The sequence below is a fragment of the Vicugna pacos genome, chromosome 24, assembly GCF_048564905.1.
Source record: "Vicugna pacos chromosome 24, VicPac4, whole genome shotgun sequence".
In the NCBI taxonomy this organism is placed as follows: domain Eukaryota; kingdom Metazoa; phylum Chordata; class Mammalia; order Artiodactyla; family Camelidae; genus Vicugna; species Vicugna pacos.
This window is the reverse complement of record NC_133010.1, coordinates 2,079,540-2,107,373: the sequence shown is the minus strand read 5'-3', so window position 1 is coordinate 2,107,373 and position 27,834 is coordinate 2,079,540. Positions and strand designations below refer to the sequence as shown.

Here is a 27,834-nt window from a genome sequence, read left to right as displayed (position 1 = left end):
AAGTGATGTCTTATATTTAATCTAGCAAATTTTGTCTCTCCATTCCGTCCCCAGTAACTGAGTTCTAGTTTTCCATGTGACTTATCATGCTGTTTCACACCTCGACCTTTGGCTCAGGCTGCCCTTTTTAGAACCCCCTTCACATCTGCTCTTTGCACTGGGTCTGTCTTTTAAGACACAGTCTGGTCTTCCCAGCATTCCCGGAGCTATTGACATGCAGCAAGTCTCTTCTCTGCTTTGTGCCCTTACTGTATCTGTTCACTTCAGGTGTAGAGCTGTTGAATGGTAACTTGTCTGTGTTGATTCGTTTTCATGTGTCTCTACCTCCCCTAGAGTATAGAGCAGAATCTGTCTTTTATGTATATTGCCAGCTTCTCCCAGGAGAATGCCTATGATTTGATGGATACAGTAACTATATGTTGTCTTCCTGACTGATTGGTTGAATGACCAAGTGTAGGAATATGATGTTTTCTGATGTTGGGTTTTTGTTACGTTGTGTTTTGTTTTTATAGGGAGAGGCAAGAAAGCCAAAAACTGGGGGAAAAGAGAACGGCACTCGGGCAATTGACAGTGTTCTAAAGGAGAAGGCAGATCAGAGCAAGTTGATTTCTACTGATGGAGATGGAGCACACAAAAGTGACAGAGGTGGGAAGTCAGGGAGCATCTATGGGTTTTCTTCTCTGCTTAAAAGCTAGTGTGGTTGGAGGGGGGAGGGTATAGCTCAGTGGGAGAGCACACGTTTAGCATGCACGAGGTCCTGGGTTCAATTCCCGGTACCTCCATTAAAAAAAAAAAAAGTAGTGTAAAAAATCTGAAGTGTGTAGATCCAAATCTGATATCCATTTCTTCTTAAGTGTTTTTCTTTTGCCATCTTCCTTCATAAATATCCCAACTACGACCAAGTTTTCTTCCAGAAAATGCTTCAACCCTCTGAAATTCTTTCGTGCCACTTTAATTTATTGACATATTCATGAATCAAGATAGACTTATGTGTATTTAAACTTCCCAGTGGTGTGTGTTCTCATTAATGTATCTGTGACTGCATTTTGTAGATGCAACACCAGCATTAAGATTCAAAGGAAAGAAAGATGCAGAATCATCCCGGGCTTTTGAGGTACTGTCTTCTATTGTTATTATGTTCAAATGTAAGCATTGCGTGATGTTGAAACATAAATGGAGGGATGTTTTGACTTCACTTTCTCACTTTTACATTTGCCCAGCAAAATTTTGGTTCCTCACTTTAACCCTCACTTAGTAAAGTCATTCCGTGCTACATGTCATGCCACTGCAGAGTGCACTTGTGTTAATTTTCCAGACTCGCCTAATGAAACTGCTGTATGTAGTGCAAAAGCCAAGGCTTAGAAGTCACAGGGAATCGGTTTGGGTTCTGAAGTTACATTTTCTAAAAACTGAAGAAAATAATTCTTGGTCGGCCTGTGACCAGATGTTTGTTTCTTTGTTATAAGTGAATGTGTAAAACTCTTAGATTCAGAGAGAAACAGGTTGTACTAAAAAAAAAAAAACACAAAAAACCGGTGTTTTTGTTTGTTTAACCACTTTGACCTTGGAAAGACAGTGCCTGCGACTTGAAAGTATTATTATATTTGGATTGTCAAGTAGATCTGCAGCGAACATTTCAGGAGAAGCAAAAGCATGGGGAATAGTAATAAATATGTGGGATTAAAATACCGCCAGTTTGGTTTAGTGATGTTTTACTGAGGACAGCCCATTTTGGGTAGAAAATAGCATGCACTGAGTACCTTTATGGCGACCGAACTTGAAGGAAGCTAAGTACAAGGTAGTGATGACCTATTGCAAGGTGATAGCCATGGAAAGAGGTCAGAAGAGCCTGAACTCTTGGATCTCGGCAGGTCCTGTACTTGAAGTCAGCAGACGTGGTAGCATCCTGGTTCTGACCCACTGTGAGATCTTGGAAAAACTTGTCTGACTTGTTTGAATGTCAGTGAGCTCGTTCAAAAACATGGTACTGTTGCCTACCTCTCAGGTTATGTGTCATGAACAAAAATGTGGTAACAAATCTGAAAACACGTTGTCAACTGCCAAGGGTGCTATAGAAATGTAAGAATGATCACAGTGGCCACTAGTGACCTACTGAAATGTTGAGGACACCTTTTTAAAATCTGAAGGACAATAAAGTGGGAAAGTTAGAGCGGGCACGGGGATTTCTCACTTGGGGTATGTTGAGTGTCGGTAGGCTATTATCGGAGATCTCCGATAGGTACGTAGTGCTTTGGTACTTGACGCCTTCTGGGGATTTTCCATGTTTTGACCTTAAATAAATTCCTGTTCCTGAACACCAACTAGCACCAGGCAGTTAAGACACTGAATGTAGCAGCTGAGGGGTTAGGCTGTAGTGGCAGGAACAGAAGAACAAGTAAACAGGAACCCTGTATCAGGGACAGTAAGTCCTTCACATAAGGAACGTGGAGAGCGTGAGGTTCGACAACAGTGGGGGAGTTTGTAGTTAGGACGAGGGTGGAGTAAGGGTGGAATTTAGGTAGTCAGGAAAGAGCTGAGTGTGACCAAAGCTGCCAGGTGACGGACAGGAAGGAGCCAGTCACACGAAGGTCCAGGGGAGGGACGTTCCAGACAGAGAACAGTGGGTGGTGAGAGATGACCATGTTCAATTGAGTGACTTACAGTGACAAAATTTAACTGTTACTTATAGCAGTGTTTACAAACAGTTGTGGGGTAATACAAGTCAGTATTATTGGGGATATACTATGAAGAAAGGCCTTTGTTTTATATATATGTTTTATATGCCATATATTTTCATATTTTTATAAAATTTGCTGAATAATATATATACTTGCATATATAACTTATATATTTTTATATATATATAATAAAAAGGTAAAACAGAGGCTTTCACTCATCGTATATCCCTAACAATACTGATACATCCCTGATCTATTATATATAAATGCTGAAATATATATATTTCTCCACATGCCTTGTTATACTTACATTTTCCTTTTTACTTGCCTTAAGTTTGTACTTCACTAGTCATGTCTCATTTTTTCTTTTCTTCCTCCTCCCCACTTTTTTTTTTTAATGATTTTCCCCAAACCTAATATTTCTCTGCAGAAAACACTTCCTCGGTGTCTGCTCTTTCAGTCCATCTCACTCTGCCTCTGTGAACATATTTAGTGACAGCTTTCTGTTTACTATGTGTGTGGCTTTCACTCATGAGTCATTGCCCCTCAGAATTACTTTTGTTCTTATTCCTCTTTCTTAGAAGTAACTGACTATGAACAACCATTTGTCTGTAGCTTTTTGGCGAATGGAATAGAAGTAGCTTATACTGTTTGCTGTTCTAACTCATCCAAATAAGATACTGCTAAAAAGTAAACTCTCATATTTCCCCCATGAGAGATCATTCACACATATATAAATCATGCAAACACATTTCAAAATACAACCACCACTTTAAATTTCTTAATGTGAGGTTTTTCAATACGACTCTAAACTATCAGGTATAAGATTTTGTTCCAGATCATTTTGGTCAAGAAAGTCATCTAATGGATACCATAGTGTTTGTATAATAATCAATGAGGGGTAAAGAAAGTAACATTTTGGGACCCCTGAGGTTATCTGTCATAATCCTCACCCCATGAGAAGATGTAGGTTGGTAAATGACAGACCCGGGACTTGAATCCGTATCTGAATGACTCCAAAGCCAGCGCTCTTTGTGTTAGATCATCTAGGAATGGGGAATGTTACAGTTACTTTATTCAATTTCATATTTGTTGTTCTTAAAGCTGCAATTTTCTTCTCTAGAAAGTCCGGCATCCAAGATTTGCCAAGCTAATTCGGGCCTGGGAAGAACCCGTGATAAACAGTAAGTTATTTGAAGACTGTCTTTTTGTGTTTTCACTGATGAGAAATTACAGATCATTTCATCTACCGTACCTTGTTTTCACTACAGCAGAGGCAAAAGATGGTGTTTTGAAACCAGGAACTAGCACCGTCTTTGAGGACCATAATTCTAATAGTGAAAATGAAGATGCAGTTAGAACCTTTTCCCAACCATCCACTGAAGTTTCAGGCTTTTCTCATCCTGCCTTCCCAGCACCGGAACCTCTCACGTCTTCAGTAGTCCTTGGTGTTTCAGAGGTAAGCCGTTTTGTTTTTAACTTTTCCTTCCTGTGCTTTTTCACTTACCGTCCCCCTGATTCTCATGGGGATGAAAAGGATCCTACAGAGGAATGGAAGTCCTCAAGATCACAATAGAAAACAGTGTGACAACAAGAGAGGTACACGTGCAGGACTGAGATTTGTAAAGGTTGGTGGCAATAAACAGTTCTCAGATATGCCATCAAGAAAAGAAAGAGTAAGAGAGCAACAGGAAAGAACAGCTGGATGAATATGAAGATGGGCAGGGGTACAAAGGGGAAGCGTTCATCTAATAAGGACAAGATGTATGAGTGTCAAAATGAGAGAGATGATTATACAGACACAGCAGAAATAGTGGGGTTAAGTGAGAGCAGGAACTCTATAGCACACATTATGACAGAAATTATCTCTAATTCAAATTAAGAGAAGGAAAAGTCAGGTCATGGAAGAAAGTGCTCAGACTCTTCTGAAGGACATAGAGCTGATTTTATGAACAACAGAAAGAAAATTTGACCCTCACCTTTTTTCTTTTTGGTTATACAAGTTTGTTTTTTAATTCAAATGTAGTTGATGTACAGTATTGTATGAGTTACAGGTGTGCAGTAAAGTGATTTGGTTATATACATATATATATATATATATATATATATATAAATATATATAAATTTATATATATATATATATTTTTCTTTCTTTCCCATTATAGTGTTTTTGTGAGATATTGAATGCAGTTCCCTATGGAAGCTAGTTTTAACTTGAAGTTATTTTTTTAGATAGCCTCACATTTAAATTAATGAAGTGATGTCTTATATTTAATCTAGCAAATTTTGTCTCTCCATTCCGTCCCCAGTAACTGAGTTCTAGTTTTCCATGTGACTTATCATGCTGTTTCACACCTCGACCTTTGGCTCAGGCTGCCCTTTTTAGAACCCCCTTCACATCTGCTCTTTGCACTGGGTCTGTCTTTTAAGACACAGTCTGGTCTTCCCAGCATTCCCGGAGCTATTGACATGCAGCAAGTCTCTTCTCTGCTTTGTGCCCTTACTGTATCTGTTCACTTCAGGTGTAGAGCTGTTGAATGGTAACTTGTCTGTGTTGATTCGTTTTCATGTGTCTCTACCTCCCCTAGAGTATAGAGCAGAATCTGTCTTTTATGTATATTGCCAGCTTCTCCCAGGAGAATGCCTATGATTTGATGGATACAGTAACTATATGTTGTCTTCCTGACTGATTGGTTGAATGACCAAGTGTAGGAATATGATGTTTTCTGATGTTGGGTTTTTGTTACGTTGTGTTTTGTTTTTATAGGGAGAGGCAAGAAAGCCAAAAACTGGGGGAAAAGAGAACGGCACTCGGGCAATTGACAGTGTTCTAAAGGAGAAGGCAGATCAGAGCAAGTTGATTTCTACTGATGGAGATGGAGCACACAAAAGTGACAGAGGTGGGAAGTCAGGGAGCATCTATGGGTTTTCTTCTCTGCTTAAAAGCTAGTGTGGTTGGAGGGGGGAGGGTATAGCTCAGTGGGAGAGCACACGTTTAGCATGCACGAGGTCCTGGGTTCAATTCCCGGTACCTCCATTAAAAAAAAAAAAAGTAGTGTAAAAAATCTGAAGTGTGTAGATCCAAATCTGATATCCATTTCTTCTTAAGTGTTTTTCTTTTGCCATCTTCCTTCATAAATATCCCAACTACGACCAAGTTTTCTTCCAGAAAATGCTTCAACCCTCTGAAATTCTTTCGTGCCACTTTAATTTATTGACATATTCATGAATCAAGATAGACTTATGTGTATTTAAACTTCCCAGTGGTGTGTGTTCTCATTAATGTATCTGTGACTGCATTTTGTAGATGCAACACCAGCATTAAGATTCAAAGGAAAGAAAGATGCAGAATCATCCCGGGCTTTTGAGGTACTGTCTTCTATTGTTATTATGTTCAAATGTAAGCATTGCGTGATGTTGAAACATAAATGGAGGGATGTTTTGACTTCACTTTCTCACTTTTACATTTGCCCAGCAAAATTTTGGTTCCTCACTTTAACCCTCACTTAGTAAAGTCATTCCGTGCTACATGTCATGCCACTGCAGAGTGCACTTGTGTTAATTTTCCAGACTCGCCTAATGAAACTGCTGTATGTAGTGCAAAAGCCAAGGCTTAGAAGTCACAGGGAATCGGTTTGGGTTCTGAAGTTACATTTTCTAAAAACTGAAGAAAATAATTCTTGGTCGGCCTGTGACCAGATGTTTGTTTCTTTGTTATAAGTGAATGTGTAAAACTCTTAGATTCAGAGAGAAACAGGTTGTACTAAAAAAAAAAAAACACAAAAAACCGGTGTTTTTGTTTGTTTAACCACTTTGACCTTGGAAAGACAGTGCCTGCGACTTGAAAGTATTATTATATTTGGATTGTCAAGTAGATCTGCAGCGAACATTTCAGGAGAAGCAAAAGCATGGGGAATAGTAATAAATATGTGGGATTAAAATACCGCCAGTTTGGTTTAGTGATGTTTTACTGAGGACAGCCCATTTTGGGTAGAAAATAGCATGCACTGAGTACCTTTATGGCGACCGAACTTGAAGGAAGCTAAGTACAAGGTAGTGATGACCTATTGCAAGGTGATAGCCATGGAAAGAGGTCAGAAGAGCCTGAACTCTTGGATCTCGGCAGGTCCTGTACTTGAAGTCAGCAGACGTGGTAGCATCCTGGTTCTGACCCACTGTGAGATCTTGGAAAAACTTGTCTGACTTGTTTGAATGTCAGTGAGCTCGTTCAAAAACATGGTACTGATGCCTACCTCTCAGGTTATGTGTCATGAACAAAAATGTGGTAACAAATCTGAAAACACGTTGTCAACTGCCAAGGGTGCTATAGAAATGTAAGAATGATCACAGTGGCCACTAGTGACCTACTGAAATGTTGAGGACACCTTTTTAAAATCTGAAGGACAATAAAGTGGGAAAGTTAGAGCGGGCACGGGGATTTCTCACTTGGGGTATGTTGAGTGTCGGTAGGCTATTATCGGAGATCTCCGATAGGTACGTAGTGCTTTGGTACTTGACGCCTTCTGGGGATTTTCCATGTTTTGACCTTAAATAAATTCCTGTTCCTGAACACCAACTAGCACCAGGCAGTTAAGACACTGAATGTAGCAGCTGAGGGGTTAGGCTGTAGTGGCAGGAACAGAAGAACAAGTAAACAGGAACCCTGTATCAGGGACAGTAAGTCCTTCACATAAGGAACGTGGAGAGCGTGAGGTTCGACAACAGTGGGGGAGTTTGTAGTTAGGACGAGGGTGGAGTAAGGGTGGAATTTAGGTAGTCAGGAAAGAGCTGAGTGTGACCAAAGCTGCCAGGTGACGGACAGGAAGGAGCCAGTCACACGAAGGTCCAGGGGAGGGATGTTCCGGACAGAGAGAATAGCGGGTCACATCTGCTCATCACGGTACTCCAGCATCTTGAAGTGGCCAGGAAGCAGCAAGAGCAGCAAGTGGGTAACCGTCCTTAGAGTCACTGTTATTATTGTTGTGTGTAGAGAAGAGAATGTGCATCATAAGGGCCTGGCACATGAGGGTGGTCACTGAAGAGTGTTCTTCTTCTTCCCTAAGTAAAGTAAAGCTTATGGTACTTTTTTGAAGAGCTGCATAGCTACGTTTAAAATTCTTCTTCTGTTAATTTAAACGAATGTTTTTCTTTCTACTTTGGTACTTTATTCAACTATTTTCCCTATCAATAAAAGTTTTATCAAATAAGAGATTCTGCTGAGCCTTTGTTTACTGAAATGTAGCGGTTTCCACAGTGTTCTGTTAATACTCAACATGACAGGCTCCAAGGCTTGTTTTCATGCCATGTATGTTATTTTAATGCTAAAAACAGTATCTGTCCTAAGAAACATTTTAAATGTATAGCATACTTATTAAACAATATATCTAAATATGTATTTTAATTTTTTATTGAAGTGTAGTCAGTTTATAATGTTAATTTCAAGTGTACCTGCAAAGCAATTCAGTTATACGTATAAAAATACTTATGTTTTTTAAACGTCCTCTTCTTTTGTCGAGGAATGCAAAATGGAATTAGGTGCTTTGAAGTTAATTCTTTGTTGAAATCTGCATGTAAGTCAGTATTTTGTCTGTGAAAATATTTGCTCTAGCTTTCCATGCTCAGTTTACAGAAGATCAAAAGCCAACTGAAGATAAAAGATAGACTTGCTCTAAAGAGTGCATATGAAATTTTCTATTTAAATGTTTGGGTTTCCAGGATATGCTTATTTTGTTTTCGAGTCTAATTGCTTTTAAAGTAGGAAATTAAAAAAAATAATAATAAGATAGGAAACGCAGGTATTTTCTTAGAAAGGGATCAGGAAATCTTTATGCAACTCATTATTAATATTAATTTTAACAGAGTATCTCTGAGATTGAACTACCGAACCTTGTTGATCATTTATCTGGAGCTGCAGGTCTAGGAGAAAAAAATACATTAAATGGACAAATAGAAAGTAAGTACTGTATTTTATTCCAAAAAAAGTCATTTTACAGAATGTTGATTTAAAACATGGATTTGGATCTATTCTCTCAGCCAAAGAAAATCACCTGTTGAACATACAGTGAGAAAAAAGAGGAGAAAAGGAAGTAAATTGTATATCTTACCAGGTGTCAGCAACAGATTAAACTAGAATGCTGTTTAAGGAGCTCAGTTGTTAGTTTTGTTTCAAGATGCTCTGTGACCTGAGGACAGTCAGGAAACCAGGAGGAGGGAAGGAGGGAGTGAAGAATGAGGGAGGTAGAGAGGAGGGGAGTAAATGAAGGAAAAGGAGGGGGGTCCCTGGCAGGAGGTGGTAATGTAGAATAGTTCTTTAGAAGAAGGAAGAGAAGAGTGTTTGAAATGAGACGGGTATGAAGTGAGCTCCTTCCAGCACCAAACCTTGTCCGGGAGGCACAGCAGAATGTCCCACTCGCCCGTCCCCTGACCGTTAGGAAGGCGGCGAGGACTGCGGTACCTGATCACGCGGAGCTGGGTGTGGCTGCCGATGAGCACAGGAGGGTGTGGTCAGCTGTCAATGTCTCGACCTTCGTGTCATGCAGCGTGTTGCTGCCTTATAGGATGGTGTCTCATAGGCCAACAGAAGAGAGTGGGAAAGAGGTGGAGAGCAGGGTGCGTTCCGGGGAGGTCAGGGGAGCTGGAGCCTGGTAAAGAGTCCACTGAAAAGTCTGCAGATCCTGATGCAGTTTTTGGGGAAGTGTTACTGGGAGACGCGTGCGGCTGTTTCAGAGGGATCGGTTAAGTCCGAGTGCTATAGAAGCAGACTCGGTATAGACCAGAGTTTCTCAAATTTTAGTCACCTGGGGACCCAGTGAAAAGCGCACATTCTGAGCAGTGGGTCTGCATTTCTAACAAGCTGTCAGGTGATGCCCTTGTTGCTGGTCTTCAGATCACGCTCAGAGGGTAGACTTGTGTTTAGGGGAATCTGGAAGAAGAGCCACTGGGAAGTTAAAGACAACAGCAACAAGGAAAGGCACGATTTTGTTTTTCTTTCTGAGCACGTTCATAGCCAGAGGGAGGCAAAGAGTTGAAGTAGAAATTAGAGGTGTAAGCTACTGCTGCTAAGCAGAGAGGGAAAAGAAGTGGTGAGGATCGTCCATCAAAAGAATAGAAAAGGGGAAGAATTAAGACCACAGATGTAGAGGTACCTTTGAAGAGGAAAGTGAAAGGAAGGAAGGAGGAAAAAAAGCCGCAGGTAGGTGATTTTGGAATTGAGGAGGAAACTTGAGAGAACTCCTTTTCGATGGCATCAGTGTATTTGCACTGAAGCCAGGTTAGATCATTGCCAATCCAGAGAATACTGGAATCAGGAGGGGGCCTAGAATTGGGGTAAACCACAGCCTCTCCTCCTATCAGGCTTCAAAGATAAATGTTGTATTGGTATTTGTTATTCAAATGAGACTAACTTGAATATGAAGCACTGGCTGTGTTGTTGTTGTTGTTTTTAATATATGTTATTTTTTGATAAGATATTTGTTTCAGAAGAATCCTTTTATACATTAGCCTGATTTACCAAACCAATTTTGGAAATAAAAGAAATTAATAGGATTCATTCCATAAATGCTAAAGTTGTTATTTTCAGTGAATACTACACAGGTTTTGAAACATAAAAGACTTTTAATGTCTAATAATTCTGTGGCAATGAAATTTTTTTTGATCACCAGATTTCAATATTGAAAACTCAGTATACATTCTTTCTTGCATGAGTGGATCAAGAAACTTTGATGGCTAGAGGATCCAAGAAATGTAGGCATACTGGTAGCCCATGTGGATATGGGAAAAAATGAATATTTTTATGAACGATTATTCTACAAGTGTGTATCCAGGCTGATCAATTCGTAACACTTTCTCTGACGAGAAGTGAAGTGCACATTCAAATGAACTGCCATCACAACTGTGGACTTCCTGAATCACAGGACAAATTGAAGAGCATGATAAACACTTGTAGTCTAAGTGTCAGTCGCATGAAAGATGTGCTGTTGCATTTTACCATCAGCTTTCACTTTTGTCTTCTTGGAGCCATAACTTGTTCCTCTGATTACAGATCGCTTTTCTCCTCCTCAGGCAGCATGTTCACACTTGTATATGTGCACGTTTCTATTTTATAAAGTCATTTGAAACATACTCGTACTTTTGACATCTTAACTGCATGTTTTGTTAAACCTATATTCCTGCTCTTTATTCAGTATCTATAATGGATTCATATGTCTGTCTTGTTGCTGTCCTAACTGCCCCTGAAAAACAAAACACCGAAACCTAACGTGTTCATTTCCAAAGCAAGCATGAGGATTGCGCTCAGTACTAACCGCATGACTGGATAGTTGGCTTTCATATTTACTTATAATTGATTATGTGTCCCTTTTGGCTTTTAGGTTCTACTGAAAAATATCCTCACCTGAAGGTAAAAACTTTTATACTTTTATGTTTAATTTTTTTTTAATGAGGGTACTGGGAATTTAGCCTAGGACCTCATGCACTGCTAAGCAGGCACTCTGCCACTGAGCTAGACCCTCCCCCCTTGAATTATTACTACAGATTGTATCAAATGCACATGATTAATCAATTTGTTTCAAAAACCATTCAGCCTGCAGTTGGAGTGAAAGATTCTGTTCCTAAAAAAACACGAGCAATGAAGAATTTACAAAGATTCAAATCAGGTAAATTTTGCAATACAAATTTAACTATGAAATGAAGTACAGTCTTCTTATTCCTAATTCCTTCTATTTTTTCTAACTTAATTGAAAGTGACATAAGTAAGGCAGATGTTATGATCGGTATCCATGTTTGAAAAATATGTATAAGCGTAAGAAATAGAGTTTTAAAATGTCAGCTTTGACTTGGATGTTTCTATTGATGTTGGGAGACACCAAAGTGCTCAGTTTGGAGTCCCTGTACTTCTCAGGGATTCTGAGAGATTGATTATTAGGTTCTAAGATTTTTCCAGAGTTTTAAAATGCTTAATTGAATTCTGACCTTTACGTAGAGCAAAGCTTCACTTGCTAACATGTCAGTCATATTTCACTTTAATTATTTCATCTAGCGCTATCACATTGATGATATTTATTTCTGTATTTATTTATTAATGAAGGTCCTAGGGATTGAACCCAGAACTTTGTGCATGCTAAGCATGTGCTCTACCACTGAGCTATTTCCCTAGCCCAAAGGTCTTAAGGCAACTGGATGTTTTGATTAGCACTCTCTCTCTCTCTCTGTGTGTGTGTGTGTGTGTGGTGTCTTTGATTATTAAAAATGATGGAAGTAATTAGTCCTACCTTAATGTTTGGTAGATATGATCTTTTAAAACAATAATCCTAAAAGTTTTTGGGTTTAGGATTTTTTTATACTACTAAAAATTATTGAAAATTCTGAAGAACTGTTAAGTGGGTTGTATCTATTGATGTTTAGTATATTAGAAAATAGAACTGAAAGATTTAAAAAACAAGCACGCACAAACATTCCATTAGCCATTAGAGCTATGATGTTCTCAAATGTCATGTATCTGGAAACCTCCACTGCACACTTAACAGAGAATGAGAATGAAAATAGCATTCAGTATTATTGTGAAAATAGTTTTGACCTCCTGGACTCCCTAGATGGAGGGAACATGGGGCTTCAGGGCTTCTCAGATGACACTTGAGAACTGCTGTTTTAAACAGGGTTCATGGGTGTGAAATAATAAAGGGGCCCTTGTGATGAGGTGGGCTTTAAAGTTCGCGTCTACATTTCTTGCCTTTTTTTCTTTAACTTGCCTTAAAAATTTTGAATCTGACAACTTAATTCTTTTTAAAAAAGTAAAACATTTTTGTTATGTATTTCCTGTCTCATGGCACTCTGTACTCTTTGGATGTAGTTTGTACCTAGATTTACCCTATTTTTATATGGAAAAAATCAGTCACTCAAGGCTATCCTTTCTTATATAAATTTATGATGTTTATCCAAGGCTTAAGGTAAGAATTCTGAAGATATTGGTACATTGAGGAAAGACTGCCTCATTGTAATTTAAGTAGTACCATTCAGTAGAAGTTTTCTTAAAGCCTGCATCTCTAGGACTCAATACTGTCATGCATATTTAAACGTCCAGTAAATGGCTGGTTAGACATACATTTTGTTAATGAAAAACTTCATATGTTGAAGAGTCGTAATTATTCATAAAGCTCTAACAGAATATAGACTGTTTTCTAGAGAGTGATGAAGGAATCTAAATTAGTAATACTAGAAAATTAAAGGTAGAAAAAAGAGAGACAGTGGTTCCCTATATGAACAGCAATGACATGTAAAGTGCAACCAGCTGGGAAGGAGCAGTGTGTTTGGGGGAGAGGAGGGCGTGGGGCTGCTGCTCTGGGAAGAGAATTCGTAAAAGTTAGTCAAGTTTGTATTGTTATTCACATTCTAATAAGTGGAAACTTTGTTTTCAGGTCCTTCAGACTGGGTTTCTACTAGTTTGAGCCTCAATAATGAGGCTGGTCAAAGAGCCAAGCATTTGAAAGTTGACAAATGTCTGTCGGTATCACAATCAGTGACCACAAACCAGTCAGCACCCACAGAACTGAGGCAGACGGCCCTGGTAGATAAAGACCGGATGAATATTGGAGCCGTGTCTCTGTCAGAAAACGCAGCGCTCCGTGGCCTGTGTGAGTCACAGCTGCCAGAGAACAGAAGCAGCAAAGAAGGTAATAAAGCAGCACAGAGAGCTAGCCATGGTCTACCTGTGCATGGCTTCACCGTACTCTGACTTTGCAGAAATCATTTTGTGGCAGGATCTCCTTTGTGTTTACTCCTTTTATGCAACCTACAACCGGACAATACCTTTTTGCATGACATTTACATTCAACCTCTGACCAAAGCAACATATTAAATAGCAAAGAGAATTAGAAGAAAGTAAGTTCGTTCAGAATAGTATTTAGCATACTCCTGAGAGCGGGTAGGAGGATGATGTCTAGAGCTTTGTGAGTAGTTGGGAAACCTAGGTGGACATCCAAAGATTCCCTTCTCAAAGTATGGTTTCTTAGCTTTATTTTTATCTAGCTCTGAATTTATAAATATTTGTTATAGCTGTATTCAGTGTAACTGAAAAAGCACCTCTGCAACTAAATATCAAAGTATTTCTAGTATATTCTCTGCCTTTATGTATGTTAGAAGTGGCTTTCCCAGCGGTAGTGGCAGACATTGGGAATTTGCTACACAGGACCTCCTTCTTAACTGTGTCCGCACAGTGTATCAGCTTGTTTTATTATTTTTAATGGATTGGTGGGTCGAAAAGGATATTGGTTTTTAAGGAGTGCTTGATCACTTAAAAATAATATATGGAATATCAATTCTAATTCTTCTAGGATACCCAGTCTGTTGATTAACCACATCTAATACGTGTTCTACTTTATATACCAATTAATTTAGTGCCTTAATCAGTGATATAATCAGAGCTGTAGTAATAAGTCCTACAATGTTTTTTCTGCTCCTGTAGTTTTTATCTTTTCTATCCTTACCTGCAGAATTAATGTTGTATTTGGAAAAGATTCTCAGTTATCTCCTATAGTAGTGACTACAAGCTCAAAACTGAAAGTTTTTCTAATAAATAGTTTATACACAGATACTTTTAAGAGAGTGTCCTCTACAGCATGGGAGCAAAGAGGATAGACATGTAAAGAAATAGTTTACAGTTCAGCTGGTGAAGACACAACTAGAAAAATCTGTGAAGTACCAAGGTAGCTCCAAGGAAAGAGATCCCTATGTCTCTGCGGAAAGAGAGCTATAATCAAGGAGGACTTCACAGAGCAGGCTGAGTCTTCAAAGAGGCAAAGGACCTTGTCAGAACAGTAGAGGGAAACGTTTCAGATAAAGGAAAGATAAAAGCATAAAAAGTAGCAATAATTTTGGAAACCATGAATGACATTGCTCTTGAAGCTTGGTATGTTGTTAAAAAAGGTACTGTTAGGAGGTAGAGAATAGAGTCTATCGTGACTTTGTATATTTCTACTGTATTTTTAAATTTTGTTTTATTTCTCTTTGTTTTGTTCATGTCTGGTGAATCAGTTTGTGAGTGAAACTTTGAGATGTTTGTATGCCTTTAATCTGGTAACATCTAGTATTTCCCAAATAGTTTGTTGAAGTTTTAAATAGTTAGAAGTATTTCTTAAAGAAGTAAATATCTGGCTAAAGATTAAGCTTAATTAAAACTGTCAATTGATGAAATGTGTTTTATGTTGTTATAAAGATGATGCCTTTTATCTAGCTGTTCTAGATAAAAATGAATTTTAACTAAGCATATTCATTTTTCAGCAGACCTAGACTTAGAAAGGACATCTGAGGAAGAGGAAGAAAGACTTGATGGAAGTGAAAATAACCACTCACAGGTATGTAAAAATGTAAATTTAAATTTCTGGTTTAATACTGTTTTCTGTGCTTTAATAATACAGTTCAAAAGAAATTGCCTTTCAAACTAGACTTTTAGAGTCAATAAATAATTATTTAATATTTAGTTTTTAATAGCATTCTATCTAGTTACAAAACTTAAAGTATTGTTAGGATCTATAATCATTTATAGTTAAACTTTATCCTTGGAACTGAGGCAAAAAAGCCTTCCTGAATATTGTTTTCCTATGGTAAAAAAAAATTATAAAAGATAGAGTGGAAAAACAGAAAGTCCTCCTTTGTTGTAGAAACATTTACTTAAAAATCATTTAGAAACACTATTGATAAAGTTAGCCTTTTGACAGAAATCAGTTCTTTCGAGAAGTGTCTGTTTTTGCTCTCATAAAAAGATGGATATCTATCACCTCTGTACACTGAGCATATTTTATAACTATGTTGGAGACACTGTGAAATAGCATTATTTATTTGTAGGTCAAAGAGCAGATGAATTCTGTGGATGGCCTCGATGACTTAACTCTGTCACCGGGGACAGCTTCCGAGGATTCTGAGTCGCTTTTCCATAACTCTAAGAACACCCTGAGGCCAGTCAAACGACTTGGCCCGGAGAGTGAAGGTAGGCCCCCCTTGTGACTGCACAGCCCATGTAAGTGTCTCGCGGTGACGTGCGCACACCCAGCGCTGCCCGGGGAGCGCGGCTGCGTCACAAGCCGCTGCGTCTCAGAAGCCTGCTCTGTGTTGAAGCAGAATCAGACGTGTGCGCTGCCAGCCAGGGGCTGTGGCCGTCCCCTCTCCTTGTGCTTTCTGTTGCCTCTGCTGCTCCTACGCCTTCACCCGGGGTCAGGTCATCGCTGCTTTCCTCTTAGAACGCTGAAATCACCTCAGGACTTTCTTGGCCGCCGCTCCGCCTCCTGGGACCTTGGTCTACACCGCAACCGTGATTACTAGACAGTTTTTAAAATTCAGGTCTTTGTTACCTCCTTGCCTAAAATCCAGCTTCTGCTTCTGTAGCTCCATGGTTAAAGGCCACAGTCCTCTGGCTTCATCTTGTTTCCTTTTATTACCCTTCTTTCCACATGAGTTTTAGAATCAGCTTGTCAATGTAAAAAAAAAAAAAAAAGTCTGCTAGTGTCCTGGAAATGAGATGTAGATTATGTTGAATCTGTAGATTAATTTGGGGAGAATTGACTTCTTAACAATACGGAATTTTTAACCCCGAACAAAGTTGATTTCTCCATTTACATAGGTCTTCCTTGATTTTCTCAGTAATATTTTAGAGTTTTTAGTGTCTGGGTCTTTCCGTCTTTTATGAGTTTACCTGTATTTCTTATTTTTCAGTGAGGTTATAAGTTGTATATTTTTATTTATTTGTTTTAAAATAATGTATTTTAAATTTTAGTTTCTGATGATAGAAATACAGTTGATTTCTGTATGCTGACTCTGTGCCCTCCAACCTGGCTGAACCTATTTGTTAGTTCTAGTAGCCTTTTTATGGATTCTCTCAGATTTTCTACATAACCAGAGGTGGTCAAGCTTTTTCTTCTTTAAACTACTGTCTTACTAAAGATAGTTCACATTTAAGACTTGCAGCCAATAAATAAATACATTCCCTGTCACAGCTAATCAGCTCTGTCACCGTTGCAACAAGAGTAGCCATAGACAATACACAAGTTAATGGACGTGGCTGTAATGGATGTGGTAAAAGTTTATTTACCAAAGCAAGCAACCCAGCCCACAGGTTGGAGTTAGCTGACTCGCACCATATAATCATATTCCCCGCTGATTAGCTGACAGTTTTACCTCTTCATTTCCCATCCAGATGCCTTTTGGTTCTTTATGTTGCCTGATTGCACTGGCTCCAGTACGGTGCTGATTAGAAGGAGTAAGAGAAGCCACTCCTGTCCAGTTCCTCACCTTCTGGGAAAAGCATTCCGTTTTTCACCGTTGCGTATGGTGTCAGCTGTAGGCTTAGCACAGATCTTTGTCATAGTGAAGATGATCCCTTGGTTCCTAGTTTCCTGGAAGTTTTTATCAGGAATAGGTGTTGAGGTTTGACAAGTGCCTCTTTTTATCCACTGACATGATCATATGGTTTCTTTTTTAGTTTGTTAATATGATGAATAGCATTGATTTTTAAGTGTTAAAACAGCCCTGCATTCTTGGGATACACCCGACTTGGTCACAATGAGTTATCCTGTATTGTTGGATTTAATTCGCTAATGTCTTGTTTAGAATTTTTACCTCCATTTTCATGACATTAGTTTTCTTTCTTGTAATATCTTCGTCTGGTTTTGGATTCAGGGTAATGTCAGTTTTAGAGAATGAGGACATATTTCTTCCTCTTCGTTTTTTGAGGAGAATTTGTGTAGAATTGGTATTAAATTTTCCTAAAATACTTGGTAGAATTCACCAGTGTAACCATTGGGACTGGAGTTTTCTTTGTCATAAGGTCTTTAAATAGGATTTTGTTTTCGTTTTTAAGATATAGGGCTTTTTTAGCTTATTTGTTCTTTCTTAATTGAGCTTTTGTAATTTCTCTCCTTCAAGGAATTTTACCCACTTCATCTCATCTGAGTTGTCAAATTTATTTGCGTAATGTTCATAATACTACTTTGTCACTCTTTTAATATCTGCAGAGCTTAGAAGAATGTCTTGCACGTTATAGATGCTCAATATCCATTTGTTCAACGTATGGATGAATGAATGTGAAAATGCACAGTTCTTTATACACAAAAATTATTCATGTATTTTGTTTCTGTTTTTGTTTTCTTCCTAATGCAGATTCTGATCGGTTATTGAACATTCAGGATCCAGTTGATTCAGTCAGATCAATAGAACTTAAAGAATCTGACTGTGCAGTACTTAGAGGAAAACTTAAAGAAATGGAAAATAAGGTGAACTGGCTACACACAGAGCTGCTGAAAACAAGAGAAGCTAAATCACAGTTAAAACTTCAAAATGTGGAGTGGGAACGAGAGCTCTGCCGCATGAGGTACTGAATTTCTTGGTTTTAAAGAAATATTTGAACTCTTTATATTTACTTTAATACTGTAGGTATGTAGGAGAAGTCTTATAATTGCTAACTTACCTTTTGGGATTTTACAGGGGAGAAAATTTCATTATTATTGTGGAATATGAGACTCTTGGAAATAACACAGCCAAATATAGGATATATATATATCTCCTGTATTTCTTTACAACAAATCTTTGATCCTTATCTCTCAGTTGTCCTCCAGAAAGTTTGTATTACTTTACATTCCCACTTGCAGAATTATGAAATGACCATTTTTCTCAAGGCAGAAACTTTAAAAAAAATTTATGCAGTTTGGTTCTTAACATATGAATGGATGGACTGAAAAGTAAAGTGGAAAGTGATTACTGGTTAGTTTATTCAGCATCGCTCTCATACAGAGATAAGATTAGTTCAAAGGTCTATGCTGAAAGCATGGATTACTCTTTATTTTTTAATTACTTACTGTGGATCCTGCCTTGTACCAAAAGGGATTTAAAAATGATTTACTAAATAAATAATATTCCACAAGGTAAGTTCAAAGTGTTGCAAAAGAAGAAACATAGTGTAGGGCATCAGGGAGTAGACTCCCCAGCCTCGCCTTGGATTATGCTAATTAGCGGGTCTGTGTTCTGGAAAAGACACCTGCGGATGTTACCTTCCGCTGGAGATCATGTAGGAGTCCCTGTAATACTTCAGGAAGTTGAAATTTTATCTCTCATGAACTTATAAACTTGTTTCTAAATAGCAACTTCTCTTTTAAATAGTAACTAAATTCTCTGTCCCAATGAAGGAGTAATTTATGACTATGTGGGGAAAAAAGGGTAATTTTCAATTCAATCCTTACTGAATAATTGCAAGATTTCTTTCCTACACTATTGACCAGAGTTACTCTTGTCTGAAACCCAGTAGCATTTTGTCTTTTCATTGCTACTTTTCAAACGTGTGTGTGTGTGTGTATATCTTTATGAAGAGATTGAAGTGAGGAAATTAAAATGTGAGACTTAGAAATGAAAAAAAAATTGAGAACCTAGAAATTCCATTAGGGTAGTAAATGAGCATGTGAAGAATCACATCATAAAGTGAACCTTTAATTTTCTAACAAAATAAATTTTAAGGTAAGCATATTTCACTGCAGATGTACATTAGAACAAGAAAACAAGAAGAAGAAAAATGCTTATACATTATATGAAAAATGTAAGGATGATTTAAAAAGAAAAGAGAAACAATACAATGAGCAAGTTGACCTGAAACAACAACTTGAAAGCACTGCCCGAGCACTAGAATGCAAACTGAAGAGCATAAGGAATAAACCAAATCAGGTAAATTAGTCATAATGTGAAAGTTTCATACCTCTAACACTGTTTCATCAATATTATTTATAATATTCTTTTGAATTAATCTATATTTTCATTTAAAACAAATAAAAGTTATCTCATCCTAAATATGAACTATGACATTTAGAGCTTAATTTACTAATTTCTTGGTGTTCTTGGCATCTAATAGATGCTCTGTCTTTTCTGAATGAAGGAATGGAAGTTAAATTGAGCTTCATCATTAACATAAGGATTGATGGTTTTGGTCCATTGAACAAATTAACAAGTCTAATTCAAATCCAGGTGTTAATTTTGGCTTTTTGAAGTTAAAATCCAGGCTAAATCACCTTGAGACTATGATGGAACTTGTTAAATGCCTTATAAAGAAATTTTCTGTCACTGGGATTTCAAAATTTGTAGATACTGACAGGCATATGCAGAATAGATAAACAAGATTATACTGTACAGCACAGGGAGATATATGCAAGATCTTGTGGTAGCTCACAACAAAAAAAAGTCACAATGAATATATATATGTTCATGTAGAACTGAAAAATTGTGCTCTACACTGGAATTTGACACAACATTGTAAAATGACTATAACTCAGGTTAAAAAGTGCTAAAAAAGTTTTTCTTTCATGATACTACATCCCTTGTGTTTTTGCTCTGTGATGCATTGAACTGTCATGTGTATTAGAATTTGAGTTATTTATGTGCATTAAAGGTCCCTGTGCTTAAAAAGGCTACTTCTTATTAACAGGTTTAAAAAATTTTTTTAAAGATTCCCCTCCTAAGCTTTTTTTGACTTTTTTTCATGGTGTAAAACCCAAACCCTAATGTCATATGTCTCCAGGTTTTAGAAGAGCGAAATGACGCTCAGAGAGAACTTTCCCAAGAGCAGAATGCCCAAGTAATACAAGATGAAGTCCTGGCCCATCGTCTTTCCCAACAAAAGGAGGCAGAAAAGGCTAATGAGAAAATGAATGCTGAGGTATTTTCTTTAGTCATCTTCAAACGTGTGTGTGTGAATTTGTATACTTATATAGTTTAAAAACCAAAACTGTAGGTACAGAAAGTATAGAGGGTTTTAAAAGCCTGCATATGTAAATACATTTTCTGGGGGTTTCATTTCCGGTCTATTGGATAAAGCGATATTTTGAATTCAAATCCACTTGCCGGCAACAGTGATGTAGTGACATTCACAATGGCCTCATCCAAGGAGAGGCTGTTAATATTGTCCATAGGAATTGATGAGCTTTCCATGATCCAAAACTGTTGCGACTAACGGCAAGCATTCTAGTTTCTGGCAGTGATCTCACTCCTTTGATAGATGAATGGAGAGGTTACTTTATCATTTCCACTGATGGTAAGGAGGAAAAAGTATAGCCAGTTCAGAAACCGTAGTTTGGGTGTCATTCTCCTACGTGTGATAAAAGGTAACACTCTGCTCCATGTGGTATCCGATTTCAGTACAAGGAGCTTTCGAATACAGTGATAGATACGCCATAATCTATATTTAGTGATAATTTATTGATCAGGACTTTATTTTTAATAAAACAGTTCACTGTATTTTCCTGCTGTTTCACATCCATTACTGTTATAAACAGCATGAAGAAGAAATAAAAATTATTGCAGAAGCAAATAGTCTCCTGACTTTCTAAGAAGAGCTCTGTAAATTTGACCTTCTTTACCTTTAGTGTATTCACCATTAGGGAAATAGAAGGCTTCTCTTGTGTTTATGTATTTATCCTAAAGAAGTAGCTTTGGTTTGGTGTAAGAGTCGTAGACTCAGAAGCCCTGGGGAAAACCCTGCAGCTTGCTTGTGTTTTTAACCCTTTATTCCAGAATTGTCACAGCTAAATGAGTTAATTGATGTTTGTAGATGTGCTTAGTACAGTGCTTAGGTTTATCATTTATCCGTAGATGTAATTCTTATAACTCGCTCTAAAAATGTTAGAAAGGGAGAATATTTATGGAATATTCTCAGGAAAGAATTTTTTAGGAAATCTAACCTGTCCCAATTTCTACAGAGCTAAGGCTCTTACTTTGGGGGTAGCTGTAAAGGTTAGATGTCAGATATAATTTTTAAGTGTAGTCAGATTTATGCATTTTTTATTTTAAGCCTTTTGGGTTTGTTGTATTTCAGAGAAAGAAAGGCCTTTCCGATTCTGAGCTTCTTAAACATCCTTTTGTGGTTTCTTTTTAACTTTCATGGATTCACTGTCTTTAATTAAATTTTTGAACTTTGGGGGATTTCTGGTTAAAGTTTGAGATTTGTATCCACCTTAAGTTTTTCCAGTTGGATACCCAGTTACTGCAAAGTTTTTGTTGTATAAACTTAGAGATTAGTCTTCCACTTCAAAGGAAATTATGATATGTCAGTTTATTGCATACAGTTCAAAGAGTAAGAGATGAGGGGTTTCACTTACAGGACACAATGGATTTTGAGCTGTCTGACCCAAAAGATAGCAGCGAGGTGCTTCCTCAGCAACTTCCTGAAGCTGAGCGTCAATTCCGTGGCCCAGAAATTGAGCTCCATCCCAGGAGAGATGCTCTTAGACCAACAACGTTGGTATTAGAATGTGTGCACAGAGACCGAGGCCAAGCCCAGTGTTCAAACAAGGAAACTGAACCCTTGTCTCAGAGCAAACAAGGGGACGTCATCAAATACATTGCAAAGCAGGCATTCTTGAAGGAGACAATATGTAAACTACAAAGTGAAAACACGTTGCTTCGACAGCAACTAGAGGTTGCTCGAAATGAAGCCAGAAGTGAAAAGACAATACTTAATACTCCAGAGCCATTTCTGGACCACATGGGAAAACTTGAAGCCATGAGCAGACGAGTTCTGATGCTGGAGGAAGGAAACAAGGAGTTAATTAAAGAATGCAGATGTTTAAAGGACAGACTGTGTCAGTATGAAACGGACAGAGCAGAAATGGAAGTAAGTACCCAGAAAGGGAACTAATTTTCAGACTTCCTCAAACAAAATTCAAAGTAGTATCTGATGGAAGCTGAACATTGAAACTAGTTGAATATAAAAAATGTGCGGGCTATAAATATATACACTGTAAAGCAGCCTAAAGGCATTTCTTGTATCCAGCAAACAAAAATTAGACCTGAGAGGTGCTTTACTTTGTGTAAAGATGCCGTGTCACCTGAAATTCTAAGAGATTAAGCTATAAGCTGTTGACAGATACAGGCAGGTCTTAGTAATTTATACTGCCCAAATCATTTTAATCTTTGTCACCACATTTTAGTGTCATGAAGCAGATAAATGAAATGCTCAGACCTAAAAGGAGTATTTTGAAATTAAGATTCAGTTGTGTGAACAAAAAAAGTAAACAAAAACAAAAAAAAGAGAGAGAGAAAAGATTCAATTGTGTGGATTACCTTGACAGTTAATGTGTAAATGCTGTATCTTGCAGTACTTTTCCTTCAGTAGCTTTTCATACATTTTTAGTTGGTATAACTTTATTTTTATTCATGTCAATTGGAATTAAATTTAGAAATACTTCCATCTCAAATCATGTATTGTTATGTCCTCTCCACTCCTTAAAGGCATCTACTTATCATTCAGTCATAATTTGGGACAAATGTAAATTTTCGCAAAACTGTGTTTGACTTAGTCTCCCCTGTTCTATTTGTAATTTACTTTGAACATTTTCTCAAATAATGTGCTCACAGTTCTCATTGCAAGGCTCAGTTACTGTCATTTGGCTCTAAGTTTGTCCAGAACAGAGGAACTGGGGCGCTCTGTGATGTTCGAGTCTGGCACTGGGGTCCCATTTTCAGACTGAGGAGGAGCAGCCAGAGTCCTGAGTGGCAGGAAGGGAGTGCCTGGGAGAGGTGGGGGGAGCCGTAGGAGCTGCAGTCCAGGAGGCAGGGGACGCCAGGTTGTCTCGGGTCCCCAAAGGCCATTGGAATATCCTCGTTTTTATTGTGAGATGGGAGTCTGTTGGAAGGATTTAAACACCAGATTGAATATGTGAAGAACTCTGAACTTAAGCCTCTAATGAGAAAGAGGGAGAATGTTCCACAGTGTGGAACTTACCACCCACCACTCATCCCACCCACACACCCCTTTCTGTCTGAGACTTCAGTGGGGGTGAAGTTCGGCCGCTTCCTGGGAGGGGCAGGGAGTGGCTGGTGGGGCTGCCTCCATTGTCTAAGTTAACTTACTGTCGGTAAGGCAGGAGGGTCACGCCTTCTGTGTGTTTAATGAAATTCAGTAAACAGGAATGTGTGCCTATTAGGAAAAGGTGAACTGATGTCTGTGGGGATAGTTCTCAAAGCCCATTTGTTGGAGTTATATATTATTAATGTAACTTAATGATAAGGTGACTGAAAATTCAGTAACAGAGTTATCTTTTTAGGCCCGTATGAGACAGCTTCAGCAAGAACTGGCTGACACCCGAAAGAAAGTGTCCACGTTGGAAGCATCCCTGGAGGTGACAGCACATCATCAAACTACTTCAGAAAATAAGAGACAGGATGGAGAGAGGAAGCCACATCAAACTGCGAGCCCAGTATGTATGAAATTCAGCACGTCGGCCGTGAACGTGCAGCGCAGAGTGTTGCAGGCCACCAGCTTTTCAGGGACAGCTTTCTTTTGCATCTTCATTATAATTTCACTTTTATTATCTTTATAATGCACTTGTTTCTTAAATGTTGACTTTCATTCTGCCATTGTTTATTTTTTTCTTATAATATTTACCCTTAGAGAAGTTGAGAATTATACCTCTTTCCTCACAGAAGTTAACTTTTTTTTCCTATTAAACAGTATGTTTTAGTGATCTCTCACCACAATGAGGCAAGCTAGATAAAATCAGAGGATAATGTTTCATGGAATGTTCCAGAAAATTGTCATGTCTCATCTTCACTTTTGTGAATGGATATAGAACCTGTGTGTATTTATTTCATGGATTTCAGAATACCTTGTGCAGAAAGGTCATTATACAAACCAGTTGAAGTTAGACATTGCCTTCATTTTCTATTCATTTTAGACATGTTGTCAAAGCATGGAGAAGTTCAGATCACATCTGTACACCCAAAATAGAGAATTAAGAAAATTGTCTAGATCCTGCCTTTGGATTTTTTTTTTTTAACTTTGTTGAGATATCATTCACATATTATAGGGGGGTTGCATAACTCAAGTGGTAGAGTGCATGCTTAGCATACACAAGGTCCTGGGTTCGATCCCCTGTACCTCCTCTAAAAATAAATAAGTAAAAATTACTTCCCTCCACCAAAAAAGAAAAATATTCACGTATCATATAATTCACCCATTTAGGATGCATCGTTAGTATCTCCTAGTATGTTCAGAGATGTGTAGCTGTCACCACAATCAATTTTAGAACATTCCCATCACCCCAAAAAGAAAGCCTGCATCCCTTGGCCATCACCCCCAGCACCGCAGCCCCCCCACCCCCCGGCAACCACTAGTCTGACTTCTGTCTCTACAGATGTGACTGTTCTGGGTATTTCCCAGGAATGGAATCACATGCTCTGCAGTCCTTCATGATTAGCTTTTTTCATTTGACAACACGTCTTCAAGGTTCATCCATGTTACAGCGCTTGTCAGTATTTCCATTTCTGTTTATTGTCTAACAGTAGTCGGTTGTGGGGCTAAACCATTTATCCATCCATCAGTTGATGGACCTTTGGGTTGCCTCTGCTTTTTGGCTATTGCTAATAATGCTGCTGTGAACATTTCTGTCCAAGTTTTGGTGTAAACATGTTCCCATTTCTTTGGGGAATATACTTAAGAATGGAAATGGTGTCATATGGGTCATATGGTAACTCTGTTTAACCTTCTGAGGACCTGCCATACTGTTTTCCAGAGTGGCTGCACCATCTAACATTTTTATCCAAAGTGTATAATTCTCCCAATTTCTATGCATTCCTGTCATCACTGGTCCTCAGCTCTCCTGGTAGGTGTGAACTGGCATCTCGTTGTGGCTTTGATTTGCATTTTTCTGATGACTAAGAATGTTGGGGATCTTTTCATGTGCTTATCTGTGTATCTTCTTTGAAGACCTGTCTGTTTAGGTTTTTGCCCATTTTCAAATTGGGCTGTCTTTTTATGATTGAATTGTCAGAGTCCTTTTTGTATCCTGGGTGCAAGCCTTTGATCAGATGTAGGATTTTCAAGTATTTCCTCCTGTTCAGGAGCTTGCCTTCTTACCTTCTTGATGGTGTCTTTTGAAGAGTAGAAGTTTTTAATTTTGATGAAGTTCAGTTAATCTATTTCTGTCTTTTACTGCCCTAAGAAACAAGTGCCAGATCCAGTCATGAAGACACACGCCTGTGTTTTCTTCTAAGAACTTTGTAGGTTTAGCTCTTTCACTTAGTTAGTTTTATATATATGTTGTATGAGGTAGAGGTCGAATTTTGTTCTTTTGCATGTGGATATCCAGTTGTCCCTGTACCATTTGTTAAAGAGACTATTACTGTCTCATTCAGTTATTTGACACTCGTATTGAAAATCAATTGACTGTAAATGTGAGGGTTTCTTTTAGATTCTCAGTGGTGATGCATTGATCTATGTCTGTCCTATGCCAGTACCAATTCAGATGTTATGAGAACTCTTTCCGTGTCTTCTTGCATAGTACCAGTTGTTTTACATCATAATAAATAGTCAGTGTCGCAGAATGTCTGTAACTCCACTTCTGTGGAGATCTGCTGCGTCCTGAAGGGGCCTGTGGCCAGCTTATGCCTTGCTGACTCTGTGATATGACAGAAAATAGGCTTGCAAAGGTAAAGTCCATTCCTTCCCCCCATTCAGACCTTTAGTTTCTCACCCAGTGCCTCCCACTTCACTCCAGTTTCCATCAAATCATGGTCACGGGATCTGCTGACTCAGTCTGCAATATACTTCATTATGTTGCACTCATTATAATTCATAGACTCATCCATAGATTTCACTACCTAGAGACAAAAGATTAAGCCTGGAAAAGATTAATTCAACCTTCCTCTTTGGAAGCCTCTCTAATCCATCATCTTGCGGTGCACGATGAAGTCCTCTTTTGGCTTGGTTCCTGTGTGTCACTCTGGTGCCAATCTTGTTCTTGGTGCAGATCCTGCATTCTCAGCTCCCTGTGTCTACCTCCTTTTACTTAAAAGGAGAGGTGCCTAGCTGTAGTCTATAGCTTAATGCATAATTAATGAAATAAATATTTCATCCCATCCAAGGAAAATTTTCCAAGAGTACAGCTGTTAAAAATTAGATAATATTCAATCAGTTTATCAGAAACAGATAACAGATTAGTAATTTGAATTTCAAAAGTTCAAAGCCAATCTGTGTGATATGGAGAAACATTGTGCTACAACATGAAGCTGAGACAGTCTTACCTTCCCTTACCAACGAGCTTTTAAGTAAGGTAAAGGAAAAATTGTATTTAATTTAAATACTGCCAAAGGACACTACATTTATGGTTCCTTAATATTTTATTTTCTCTCTGAGGAAAGGAAAATGAAGAGTGAGTGCTAGATTAGTAAGTTCTCAAAGCTGCCTGTTCTCTTAGAAGTTCAGTTCGTTGAGATGAGGTAAAAAGGTTGATTTTGGTAAACTGACTATTTCTAGTTGTTTTTCAATTATTAGACTTCAAATCCTGTGTCTCCTTGCTTACCAGCCTTCCTTATCCTCAAAGTTGAGGGGAAACTGTGAAATACATGCCTGTTTGTAAGAAGCTGTAATTGGAGGGGACTCTAAAGCATCTTCCTTCTCGCTAGTTCTGAGGTCTTTCTTTCAGTTACCTGCTGCTTCTCATCAGCACTTTGTCATTAATAAGATAATCTCAACGTTTGTTACATTCCAGTTTATAGGAGACCAATTTCTACTCTATTCAAGTTACATTTCTTACTGTTTTTTCATCCACTCTTCTGTTTATCTGTTTTTGCCTAACAAACTCCCCAAAGTTCAGTGGCTTAAATAAGCATTTACTTCGTTCACAACCTACACTTAGGAAAAGTGTGGCCAAGACAGCTGGCCTCTATTCCTCTCAGCTTCAGGTGGGGCAGCTCGAAGGCAGGGGGCTGGAATCACGTGAAGGTTCATCCGCTGATGTCTGATGGTTGATGTCGGCGGTGGGCTGTGGCTTAGGTGGGGTGGGCAGGTGGACCACCTCCCCTGGAACACGGAAGCTGTCTCTGTGGCCTGAGCTTGCCCGCCTGAGACTGGGTTTCAGGGTTAAGAGCGAGGCAGAAGCTGAAGTGCCTTTTCAAACCGAGCCCTGCCGTTCAGTCAGTGCCACTTTCACCGTTTTCTGTTCATTAGGAGCAGGGCACTTAAGGTTGGCCCATATTGTACCTTTTTTATGGAATTAATTTTGAAAATTTATGGAGACATTCAAAAACCAGCATAATCTACTCACTAGCCACAATGTTTTGTTACTGCTTCCATACAAGAAATCCACTTGTCCCTACTCGGTCGTGAGCAGGTCTCGGTCGCTGTGGTGTTAGGCTC

The 27,834-nt window shown here is 38.4% G+C and overlaps 1 protein-coding gene across 3 annotated transcripts in view; it reads left to right on the top strand.

Annotated features, from left to right (window-relative positions):
* Positions 1 to 27,834, top strand: part of LOC140688961 (ankyrin repeat domain-containing protein 26-like) — a 72,121-nt gene that overhangs the window by 32,707 nt on the left and 11,580 nt on the right. For 2 of the 3 annotated variants that reach the window (XM_072948942.1, XM_072948941.1), the window contains 17 exons: positions 513 to 645; positions 1,053 to 1,114; positions 3,802 to 3,862; positions 3,950 to 4,137; positions 5,446 to 5,578; positions 5,986 to 6,047; positions 8,538 to 8,631; positions 11,048 to 11,076; positions 11,260 to 11,332; positions 13,091 to 13,345; positions 14,952 to 15,025; positions 15,516 to 15,657; positions 17,823 to 18,033; positions 19,190 to 19,373; positions 20,221 to 20,358; positions 21,799 to 22,311; positions 23,744 to 23,896. In XM_072948942.1, the coding sequence (XP_072805043.1) occupies positions 513 to 645; positions 1,053 to 1,114; positions 3,802 to 3,862; positions 3,950 to 4,137; positions 5,446 to 5,578; positions 5,986 to 6,047; positions 8,538 to 8,631; positions 11,048 to 11,076; positions 11,260 to 11,332; positions 13,091 to 13,345; positions 14,952 to 15,025; positions 15,516 to 15,657; positions 17,823 to 18,033; positions 19,190 to 19,373; positions 20,221 to 20,358; positions 21,799 to 22,311; positions 23,744 to 23,896 (2,505 nt within the window). The remainder of the gene's footprint in view (positions 1 to 512; positions 646 to 1,052; positions 1,115 to 3,801; positions 3,863 to 3,949; positions 4,138 to 5,445; positions 5,579 to 5,985; positions 6,048 to 8,537; positions 8,632 to 11,047; positions 11,077 to 11,259; positions 11,333 to 13,090; positions 13,346 to 14,951; positions 15,026 to 15,515; positions 15,658 to 17,822; positions 18,034 to 19,189; positions 19,374 to 20,220; positions 20,359 to 21,798; positions 22,312 to 23,743; positions 23,897 to 27,834) is intronic. The other variant, XM_072948940.1, reaches the window with a different exon arrangement.